At 35.5% G+C, this 12,078-nt stretch overlaps 3 protein-coding genes across 3 annotated transcripts in view; 1 reads left to right on the top strand and 2 right to left on the bottom strand.

Annotated features, from left to right (window-relative positions):
* The first annotated feature begins 2,755 nt into the window (after positions 1-2,755).
* On the top strand, positions 2,756-3,292 carry LOC114308654 (uncharacterized). The gene has a single exon (XM_028254286.2). It carries the CDS (start codon positions 2,756-2,758, stop codon positions 3,290-3,292), a length of 537 nt encoding a protein of 178 aa, XP_028110087.2.
* A 636-nt stretch (positions 3,293-3,928) lies between these two features.
* On the bottom strand, positions 3,929-6,416 carry LOC114308652 (putative Peroxidase 48). Its single transcript, XM_082865952.1, has 4 exons — positions 5,888-6,416; positions 5,356-5,490; positions 5,069-5,231; positions 3,929-4,492 (listed from the first exon to the last, which is right to left on the bottom strand). Exons 1-4 carry the CDS (start codon positions 6,254-6,256, stop codon positions 4,164-4,166), a joined length of 996 nt encoding a protein of 331 aa, XP_082722078.1. The 5' UTR covers positions 6,257-6,416; the 3' UTR covers positions 3,929-4,163.
* Positions 6,417-7,765: 1,349 nt separating this feature from the next.
* The window catches only part of LOC114308651 (kinesin-like protein KIN-13B), a 31,007-nt gene continuing 26,694 nt past the window's right edge, over positions 7,766-12,078 (bottom strand). The window contains exons 7-12 of the mRNA XM_028254284.2: positions 10,553-10,712; positions 10,161-10,463; positions 9,323-9,541; positions 8,849-9,206; positions 8,705-8,770; positions 7,766-8,291 (exon numbers count right to left, since the gene is read on the bottom strand). Coding sequence (XP_028110085.2) covers positions 8,112-8,291; positions 8,705-8,770; positions 8,849-9,206; positions 9,323-9,541; positions 10,161-10,463; positions 10,553-10,712 — 1,286 coding nt within the window. The 3' untranslated portion in view covers positions 7,766-8,111. The remainder of the gene's footprint in view (positions 8,292-8,704; positions 8,771-8,848; positions 9,207-9,322; positions 9,542-10,160; positions 10,464-10,552; positions 10,713-12,078) is intronic.

Below are 12,078 nucleotides of genomic sequence, written 5' to 3' on the forward strand. Positions count from 1 at the left end.
ACACTACACTAGTAGCATGTTTTTAGAAAATGTCACAAAAATAAAAATTGGCATTAAATGTTTTAGAAAAATGCCATAGAACCACAAAACATATAAGGCTCTAGTGGCATTTCAATAAAGAAATGTCACATCAATTTTATGACATTTCATTAAATAATGACACAAAAAATTATGTTCATGACATTTACCAACAGATGCCACTAAACTTTTGTTGCAATGGCATTTTTTAAAAAATGTCAGGACACTAGGTAGGTGCAAATTACTTTTTATGTCACTTAGGTGAAAAGTGTCATAAACAAATATTTTATAGCATTTTGAGAAATGCCACTAAGCCAAAAACTTTCCAAGCTTATAATGACATTTTTGAAAAAACAAAAAATGCCAATATACAAAAATTATGTTCGATAAAATAATTATGTTTTTACATATACTTTTATATTAATATGGATGTATGTACTATATAAATAATATATGTTGCATATATAATCATGTGGTGGTATAGAGGTGTAGTGGGAAGAGTGTGGTGTATAAGGTTTATGGTGCGGAAGGTTGGCGGTTCGAGTCTCCGCAACAGCGGATGAAATTGTTCTACAACAAATTATCATTATGAATGGCACTTGATAGCGTCACGAATAGTGCCTACCATGACATTAAAGTGTCACTGAAAGGTTTTAGTCTTGATGGTGTAATGACACTTACAAGTGTCACTAACTCTTTTTTTAATGGCGCTTGATAATGCCACAAATAATATCTACCATGACATTAAAATGTCATTGAAAGTTTTCAGCCATGATGGTGCAGTGGCACTTGCAAGTATCTACCGTGGCACTCGTATCTACCGTGGCACCGATAGAAGTGGCACTTGTTCAAAATGCCACAAGACCAAAAAATGTCATTAGAAGAATAGTTTTGTGACACTTTCAAATGTCACTAAACTAAGAAAATGTTGTAGTGCCTAAGTAAACTGAAGAATCGAATCAATTCGATTTTTTTTTTTGGGTTGGTTTAGTTCGATTTTTGAGTACACTAGTTTGGTTTTAGGTCTTCAAAGTATTAATATAATAGGATTGAATTGGTTCTTAGTTTAGGCCTAAACCGAACCAACTGGAGAATCAAACCTCTTACATGTAAAATTCTATTTATAGTGACAGGTTTACACATAATTGGTCTATTATAATGGACTTAATTGCATTTAATGATTCTCATGTAAAGAAAATCTTATTGAATTTAATTTGTATGGTTGTGTTTAATCTTGAGTTGGACTTCACTATAATATTCCCAGTTATTGGCATGTATAAAATAATATTTCGTTCTTTATTTGGCTTATATTTAAATATTAAAAATTTGTTTATTTTAATTATTTATTATTGATATCGGTTTAGTCATGTTTTCAAAAATAATTGGATTAGTTCTAATTTTAGTGTTAACTCGAACCAAACCAATCCATGTACACTCTCGCCAAATTTGGGGTCATTGTTGTGCATTGCGTACAACAATAACTATTATGTAACTTGTGAGACTCACTTCGGGTCTTATTTTGATAATCCGTCGTCCTGTTCGATTTTTAAGGAATATTCAATAAAACATACTTGTAAGCAGTCAAATTGATCAAACATCAGTAGCCTATTCATCAAGTCACCCTCGTATTCAGTTTGATACTTACATATTTATTTTGTTTATATACAAATATGAGTTGATAAAGGGCATATCAATATCCGATCATTTTATGTTTTACAGATATATTCTACTTAATATTTTTTAAAAAATAAATAATTTAAATTATCAAAATAAAATCCGAAGTGAATTTCACAAACCGCACAACAGTCACTACTTGGGCATTGCGCACAGTGACCCCAAGTTAATCCTAGCCAGTATAATTTGATAGGAAATAAACACAGTAGTATACTAGTATGAAATCAAGTGCCTTTTTGCAATAATAAAAGAGAGACTCCAGGCTTCTTAATGATCAGGGATATTATGTTCTAAAAACTTGTCTCTCTTTTTAATACTCTCCCAACTATATGATTGATATTTGTAAAAAATTAAAAAATTAATAATTAATTAATTGTTACTCATAAAAATAATTAATATTTTATTTGGTTATTTAGTTTCCCATAAAAATTGAAAATGTATAGACAAACAGCCAAAGAGTGAGAGATGCACACTCCCACTACATGATTGATTACCCATAAAAAATGAATAAATATTTTATTTTGTTATTTGGTTACCCATAAAAATTGAAAATATATAGACAAACAGTCAAAGAGTGACAGATACACAATTATAAAATATGGACTAATAAATGTAAAAAGTTAAGCAAGAAATACAAAATACTTACAACCGCTAGATTATATATCTCAAGAATCTCATGTGTTGAAATTATCACATAATTTTTGTGTGTATTAAAATGGAAGCCAGAGAGTAGTGGTTGAAAGCAATGATTAACACAATAATTAAAGCTTTCACCAACCCACTGACCTTTAACTGTTCCTCTTAATCAATGCCATCCTAGCCCTAGGCTTTCAACAACAAGCAGTCAAAATGAAACATATTCATTATCATTGGATTCCTAATTCTCTTTAATTTTAGTACAACCTAAAATGTTCTGTTAATTCAAGACATACCGTGGACAAGCACAGCTCTGTCTATATTAGCTGTGTATTTGAAGCAACCTCCCTCTAGAGAGGAAAGAAAGCAAATTAAAAGACAAACAGAGATAATATCCTTGTAAAAATAACACTAGAGAGCCACAAAAATGCTGCTCAGAAAGGCCATTCACAAGACCAAGATCTTCTTTCACAAAACCCTTCAAAACCTCAAGTCATTTCTCTTTGGGGGCTACCAAAAACTCCCCAAAGCTCATCCTCTCAACCCCCTATATTGCAACAACCCAAACATAGAGCAATTGGATCAATTCTACCAAGACTTCTCTGAGCAGTGGAAGTCTGATAATGACAAGGTGGTGAAGACAAGCAAGAAGTCTATAAAATCAAGCAAACTGCCGATGAATGAGGAAGATACTTGTATCGAAGAGCAGCGTGCTCCAAAGAACAAACATGAATTAGAGAAGAAGATAGGAAAAAGGGAAGACGGTTATATGTTGGCACAGAGGATGTTGATGAACGAGTTGGAGATGATGGACATGAACAATGATGTGGATTATGTGTTGGACATAGAAGAGGTGCTACACTACTATTCACGCCTTACGTGCCCGGTTTACCTTGACATTGTCGACAAGTTTTTCATTGATATGTCCTCCGAGTTCTTTCATCGCGGAGACTCAGCCCTTTGATGCTCTAGACACACTGCAGCCAATGCTTTCTTCACTGTGCAATATGAATCTACATTCGATTCCTCTATGTGTGTCCATGTGTGACGGTAGTCTGTATGTCTACATGAGTGTGGTTCTGTTTTTTCAACTCTGTAAACCTCTCTCTGCTAATTGCTAGTGTCTTTGCCATGTGTATGTATGGCTTTAGCTCATGTTCTTCTTTTTATCAGGAAAAAAAAATGAATAAAAAAAATTCATATGCATCCAGTTTCACTAGGAGACATTAGGACCCTATGACCAATCTTTACTAAAAAAAAAAAAAAAAAAACAACAATGCTAGGTAGCTCAAAATTTTGTGGCTCAAATGGCTCAAATCACTCAAAACGACGTCGTTTTGACAGATTTTGAGTATAAAACGACGTCGTTTTGACAGATTTGAGCCATTTGAGCCACAAAATTTTGAGCTACCAAACATTTTCCAAAAAAAAAATCCTTAATATTTGTGTGTCTTCATTTTCTAGAGTCATATTTCTTCTACATGTAGTTTTGGGTATAAATTTTTTTAGAATCACATAATCACAAGAAAAATCCCACATCCAAACGCATCACTATCATGGCTAGAGAATTCTTTTTACCGATTGGATGAGTCAATTAACATCCTATGAGAAATTTTCATCATTTCTTCCATTTAATGAACAAATCATAACATACGATTGCAAAATTTCATTCCAGACTACTTAACAATCACAAAACTAAGATTAACTTGGGACTCAGGACACATTTGAACAACTGAGATTGGAAAGCTCCATCATTGCCACAGCAAAGTCCTTCCTGAACAACGAAACAGCTGAGGCATACACTCTAACCCAACTTTCAGTTTCTTTGCCAACTGTCAGCTGCTGATCAACATAAAGGATTCCTCTATCCTCCAGAAGACTACGGTAGTACAACATGCCAAAACCCGATCCCCGTGATGCATGGCCCATCTCCATTCTTGCCTCCTCAGGTGAGGAAGATACTGCGCCATCAACAGAAATGGTGATGGTGAGCCGTTGACAAAATGCGGTGATGATGATCGTGATGTGCGGCCGTTGTTGCATCTTGACCTCAGGAGATTGACGACTTCGATGTCTATAGTTGGGTCAGGCTCATCAGTCCAGCCAAAGTTGTAAAGCTGGTTGAGGATGAATTTGCCGCCAATTGTTCCAATGCTGTGAGCACCTATGCAGCAAAGGAAAGAAAATAAAAACCCAAATTTTAGCACTATTTCCAAAACAACAAAACCACGTTTGGTCATATATTTCGGATTGGATTATACATCAAGAGAAGAAATAAAAAAATTCACCAAATGGATATGAATGAACCTTTTATATGACCCATATCTGAGATTTCATTGACAAGAAAATGGCTGAAACATAAGATACCTATTCAATCGAACATGAAATTTCATTTTTTTTATGTTTTGGTAGGCAAGAAATGAAACTCATCCTAACCACCCTTTATATTATAATCCCTTTTTCAGTGTTCTAAATATGATATCTTTAAAATAAAATGAAAGTTATAAGTACTTTACTTTTTATGAGTTCGATTGAGAAACCAAATAGACCAATTTAAGACAAATTTAGCTCTTCTTAAACCAGGTAGAGAATTTAAATTGCGATAATCTAAGAGAAATCGGGACTCAAGCCAATTGATAAACATAACAATAATGCAAATAGATCAAAGATATTAAACAATTCTTTTCAGTGAGAAATCAAGGGAGAAAGAAAGTGAGAAATTAAATTTTTTTTTTAGTACCTAAGAGACTGACTGTCTCTCTTTCATCAAACCCCCTTGAGGCAAACGATGTGATGGTTTGAGGGAGATCGTCTTGGGGACTAGGAAGTTCGTATGTTGCAATTTCTGAGAAAGAGAGATTGCTGTCTCTCCTGCCAGTTTTCAGGTAGAATGGGCCACCACCCTGAAATTCAAGGTACAGTTCTAAATGAGATGACAAACTAGAGAGAGAGAGAGAGAGAGAGATAACAAATCAGAACAACACTTTCTCTAGCAGTCAAGACAAGAATATCAGCACAAGAAACTACTCCGGGGCAAGCTTCTTCGAGCTTCGATTTGATGATGTCAATTAGATCAAAGCCCTTCAAGGGTTCATTTGGAGGAGACTCTTTCTCACTGTCAACTCCATCAATGGCATCGAACAAAACCGACTCGTCACACCCCTGTAACACAATTGATTAGAAAACAATCCCAAATCACTACAATCAAACAAAAACAGTATGAACCCAATGTGACTAAGGATAGAGTTCACTGAGTTTCAGAGAAATAACAAAAACCCAAATCAAAATCACCAACAAAGAACAAAAGGCACAGCAAGGAAACAGATTAGAATCAGCGAGTTCTCAAGGACAAAACGCTGATCAGATGGTGAACAAATCAGCAGGAACCCAATTGGAACTATGACAAACGCAAATCAAAACCACCAACAAGGAACAAACCACATTTGATTTAGATTGAAATCAGAGTGTTTGCAAGGAAAATTATCAAGATTGAATAAAAACCAACAAAAACCCTGATAAGATGGAATGAAGATCAAGAAGGAAGAAGAAGAAATTTCACCTCAATGAAGCAATCATGGAAGACCAGCCGCAACGGCACTGGAGCAACGTCGGAGCGTGCCACGCTTGATCGGATGATTTTCTGGGCTTGGGGGCAAGATTCACGGTAGAAATCGTATTCGAGTGATCCGGAATCGTCGACATCTTTGAACTTCTTGGCCTCGGTGGATGAAATGAACAGTGGGAGAGACATTGGTGGATATGATAAAATTGAAGCTGAATCACAGGAGGAAGACCAAGTGATTGTTGGCGAACCCTTCTTGGTTTCAGCATTTTCTTTCTTCAGAGAGATCAATACACACAGTAAGAACACCAAGAAGCTCAGTTTCCTAATGAAATCCATCTCGGACAGTTCGAGCAGTATGATCATAAATCCCTCTCTCTCTCTCTTTCTCTTTCTCTCTCTCTGTTTTCTGATCTTCTCTGTTTTTTCAGTTCTTGAAAACTTGATATTCAGGGGATTCGTTATGAATATCACAATTTGAGCGGGAATGAATGAGTCTGAATGACCAAATTCCCTTCCAACTGAAAATTAGTTTAACCTGAAATAACTAGCATGCTGATGTGACAAGAATACCCTCGGAAGTTATTTGGTGGTGTCAAGATACTGTCACAGTCACGATCACAGTTACATAACATCCAATGGTGTTGTGATTGATAAAAGAAATAGAATTTACGATTTTGTATTGAGTAATTAGGATTGCATTGTGATTTGTAAAGAGTATCACCACCCAGGAGTATCAAATAATTTTTTCTCAGAATTCTTGATGAAGTGCAGACAAGGCTATCGGGTCATTTTAGAAAGTCAGATAAAATCATAGTTGTTTGATTTTGTAATCACCCTATTACAAAGTTGGAAGTTCAAAACAGAATAAGCTTTGTTTACACAATATTATTATGACAATTGTATTTTGGTATTAAATTTTCGATATGACCCCATATGTTACTAATTTAGTAATTTAATGGATCCATATTTCATATTTTAGGTCCATGCATAAGTGACCCATCTAAAATTTGATATTTAAATTTTATTAATAGAGGGTAAAACACAGTCACAAGCTACTCTTTAATTAGGACATAATGTTCTACTAGAAGAATCGACCAATCTTGCACTCGGTTACCATTTGCAAAATCATATTATGTGCCTGTTTGGCAGAAATTATTTACAGCTTATTTCAGCTTTCAGCTTAATTTAAGCTATTTTGATATGTTTGGTTTAACTTATAGTATATAGCTTTGTGGAAGTCAGAAATCAGCTTATTCTTTGAGTGGGGCAGGAGATGCTTTAAGAATAAGCTAAAAATCAGCTTAAGCTGAAAGTTATAAGCTATAAACTGTTTAGGCATAAGCTATAAACACTTTTTCACAGCTCTACCAAACAGGTCTTATGTGCAAAGAAAAGTGAACAAAAAATATATATATATATATATATGTGTGTGACCTAAATTCATTTGATATGTGACCCCTCCCTATCAATCTTAGAATAAATTTGGATCATATATACATATTGTAATTTGTTTATATACTGCTATAGAAAATGTGCTTATTAGTTCCAAGCCTCTTATTCAAGCTTGGATCTACACAATTAATGCTTAATGTTGAATGAGGTCTAACGCAGAGTTATTGTTACACTCAATATTCAGCATTTATTCTTAAGCCATTTAAAACCAAAGTGGTACGGGAATCAAGACAAGGATTTGGTGTTCAAATCACTGCCTCAAATTATTTTTCTTGACAGCTTCATTCATGAACCATGATGATAAATTTCCACAAAGATAGACAAATTGGTTTTTTTTTTTTTTTTTTTTTTTGTTGTTGTCAGTTTGCAAACTCAGAGAGGGATAACCAATAAAATTAGAAAGGAAAAACAGTATACAAATGCAGTCCAAGAATATCCACTTTATCATGAAGAAACTATAACGCTTTACAAAGCAAATCATGCCAAATAGCATGTGAATAATAGTCTTCTGTAATTGAGTTTAAAAATAAAAAATAAAAATAAAATCAATAATAATAACCGGAAATCATAAATGGGATCTCCAACAAGGAAAATTATAACCCCTGCCACTCCAAATCTTGCCTTGGCAGCAGAAAATAAGCTACCAGAAAAACCACAAAGTAGTTGTATAAAGCAAAACAATAAACGGGTTGATCTTGCAAGCAACAATGTTCTTAGAAAGTAAATCCCTTCACATCCGACGTCTATATGCACTTCTATATAAAATTCAGTTGCCAGAAGAAGAAACTAGGACGTTGTGCTCCTTTAAACGTCTCTGAAAATGAGACAAACGGTTTTGTAATTGTACAATGCCAGCAGCTTTCTGGGACAAGATTGCATTCAATCTAGAGACATAATCATCCAACTGATTTCCTGGATGATCTGCCTCAACCAACAGATTCATCTCCTGCAAGTATGAAAAAAGTACATAAATTTCTGAATCTATATAGGCTTACATATGCACGTGTCAAATGCAAAAGTGGGTCAACCAAAGAAATTCACAGGTTGCAAAACTAGGATGATGAAAATGATGGGAAAATTTGAAAGATCAAAAGGGAGGGAGTGATGATCGTGCAAGGTTTTCCAAAATCTTCCAGTGTAATGATCTTTTCCAAAATCTCTCAATTTTAATAAGCTTTTAACTTTTTTTATGGATGCTTTTTTAGTTAATATTCAGATTTTTACATTTTACTTTTTTAATGGGGTTTTGGCTTTTACCGAAAGCCAAAATTCAAATAAAAAAGGTAGCAAAAAAGCTGATCCAAAGAAGGTATAATCCTACTTGAAGAAAAAGATAAGCCAGTGCAAACTATCACTAACCTCTCTAACTATATCCATTGTCTCCTCCACTTGTCTCCTATGAGCATTGACAAGATCTTCCTCTTCCTGAAACACAGAACACAACCACAAGAGTCAATGATATGGAACCTTAGCTGATAAAAAAATGTCCAAAGACAACCTTACCTTTAATAGGGCATTCAAATCATTATCAGGATGCAAGTTTTTTGCATCGAATTTTGGTGGGTCCTTCCATTTTGTCTGCCCAATGGATCTCCTCACTTTATCTTCTGAATTCGAGATACCATATGATTCCACTTTCCCATTCTTCTTCCATAATGGCTTCTCTGGCTCTTGGAATTCTTCTGAAACATCAAATTCATCCCTATCAGCTAGTTCAAACCATGAATCATCAATATCATCTTCAAAGGTTGGCCCAGGTGGTAAGATTGATGATACAGGCATCGTTGTTGATTCCTTCAGGTTTAGTGTCAATGACAAAGTATCCTTCTTGGAATTGTTCCCTCTTGAAAGGCTCTTCACCCTAAAAGTAGTATTTGTGAGAGACATAGCTAAGTCACACAGAAACAAGGGGAGAAAGAAAATAAAAAACCTACAAATGAAAGGCATAAATTTTTGTTATCAAAAGATTGTCAGTACCTGTCAGCATATCTTAAGGTGTTAAGAGTATGTTCACAAGATCCAGAGTTCGGAGAAATGCAAGAGATCATAACAGTCCGAGAGTTTCCAACGAATGAATCCCTCAGGACTTCAGTTAATTTACTGCCTCTGAAAGGAATATGACCCTGATCATTATCAAGCGCTCTTATGCACTCTTTCAATGCAAGCAAGCTTTTATTGATCTCCGCACCTTCCATTCTGCATTAGATGTTTTAAAACACCTTAGAGAAAATAGAAAAGAAAAACAAATTGTGACTGTATCGCAAGACTAACTACCATCAGCAAAATATATATATATATTTAGTAGACTGACAACATTTACAAGAAACATAGTACGATGACTAATTATTTTTTATGAAGGAATAGCCCCAAGACAAATGGTCAAATTTATCCATTTGAAATGAATTCTGTCATGGGGAGCCCATATTTAATGCTGTGTTTGGATCATAGATTTGGGTAAGGATTTGAAAAGGAAAATGCTATGCATTCCAAATGATTTACAAAATTTTCTACCAAATCTCTCACATGAGTGTGAGATCCACACAAACCCACATGTGTGTGGTCCCATACCCATGTGAGAGGTTTGGTAGAAAATTTGGTAAATCATTTGGGGTCTCTAGCATAACTCATTTGGAAATGGAAAGGAAAACACGAGTGAAATGGAGAAAAAATTTAGCTCATATTTCATTCACATTTCCCTCACCTTTTCCTTTCCCTACCTTTGCAAATCCCTACTTGAATCCATGATCCAAACACAGCCTACAAGTTACGCATCTTGTCAAGGGGGGGAAAAATAAAAGGGAAAAGTGATATAAACCTTGTCAGCTTGTCATTGTCAGTTGTGTCCGCACCACGTTCACTTCCAGCAAGATCTATGAAGGAGAGCTTGCCAACAACTCTGGGAGGCTTAGATTCATAGCCATCAGCTAGCCTTTTAATAACAAGCTGAAGTATAGCATGTGATCGTGAGGATTCCTCATTTGCACCAGTTGTGCCTGTGCTTCTTGTAGCATTTCCTTTCTCAATGAGGTCCTTGATTGTCTCCACATCTGATACTCTGTACTCTTGCAAACCCACAATGCAAACTTGCTGTTTACCATCCTCTCTCATGCAAAGTTTCCTGAACAAGTAGAGAATTAAATTTCATGAAAATCTGAAGTCTGCGAATGGTAGCATAGAAATCCACCAGGACGTAAAAATAGAACTTACTTCCGATCACTGAGGAGATCATAAAGCTTTCCTCCATATATCTCAAAGAAGCTGACAAACAATTGAAAGCCTTGGTTCCGGTAAGTATGGTGCATGAGCCTCAAGATATCCCGGGATGCCTTGATGGGCAATGGTTTCATAGTGTAGGTTTTTCCACTTCCTGAACAAGTAAACAATCAGTCATTGAAAGCTTACGGTAAGTAAAAAATAAAAAAATAAAAAAAAAAGACATCCGATAGTAGAAACCCACATGAGTATGAGATACATCACAAGTTCATTGGTTTAAACAGGAAAAGGCAAATAATTTTCCCATTTCCTTGTCCAATTTTGAGGTATTCATTTTAAAGATGTCTGGAGAAAACAATAATTTATATTCACTAAAAACTAGAAATGTAGTTAGAAAATCCAAGCATTTAACACCACACACACACACACGTTTATCTTCAGCAAGATCTCAACCATGATTAAGCAACAAAATGGGGTTAAATTCAGAGTAAGTGGATGGATAAAAAAAATACAACTTTAACAAACATCATGAATTGTACAATGCAGAAGCTGAATAAATGGAGTGGCTGAAATCAGTCACTTCCTGTATTCTCTCAAATATCACTGACCTCCCATTAAAAATGTATATAACACTTGAGTCCATCCCTTAGTCAATCGTTTATTGACCAAATGCAAATTGCTGATGTTAGTACAAAAAAATTAAAAAATGCCCAATTTACCCTTAATAATACACAACTCTTTCTCTTACATCAAACACCATCAATTCTCTCTGTTCCATTGTTGTCGAAAACACAACTAGTAGTGCATCAAAACCCAACAAATTTACTCACAACCCAATCACCACTAGTAGTGCATCAAAACCCAACAAATTTACTCACAACCCAACCACCTAACAACATTTATACCATCATTTCTGTCTCCTCTCCCTTTCCCCACTGACACCCACCACCCTCTTCCTCTGTGGCACTTCAACCACTTGCCATTAGCCCTTGGCTACCAACCATGGGCCACTTTCCACAGGGCACTACTAGCCACTCCACCAACACTTGCATTACTATCTTCTCCCTCCCCTCCCCTTCCCCACACTAAGACCCACCACCATTGTCTTCCTCTTCCACAAGCCACCAATCACTTGCAACCAGCTACCAACCTGTAGACACCTCATTTTGACCGACCTTAAGACTTGGGCGCTTTCTTTTGATCACCTGACAATGAAATCAAGAAGGTGTTTCTCATAAAATCCTCAATAAGAACATAGAATTTGAGCTTTATTTTCAACCCTAAACCTATTTTGGCCAAGTGTTTTAATTAGAAACAAGTCTTCTCGTCTCTGACATGTCTTTTCCCAAAAAAAGAAACAAGAATGCTGGTGAAGGGGACCCCCAACCAAAGACTCCACATCCTAAACCTTAACCACTCTGCCAAAGCATCACCTTGTGTTATATTTCCCCCCAAATAATATTTGACAATTTCAAACCAACAGGCAAAGAAGGTGTATTTTTGCATTTTTTTTTGTGTAT

Source organism: Camellia sinensis, chromosome 4 (genome assembly GCF_055761805.1).
Source record: "Camellia sinensis isolate YWXY chromosome 4, ASM5576180v1, whole genome shotgun sequence".
Classification (NCBI taxonomy): Eukaryota; Viridiplantae; Streptophyta; class Magnoliopsida; order Ericales; family Theaceae; genus Camellia; species Camellia sinensis.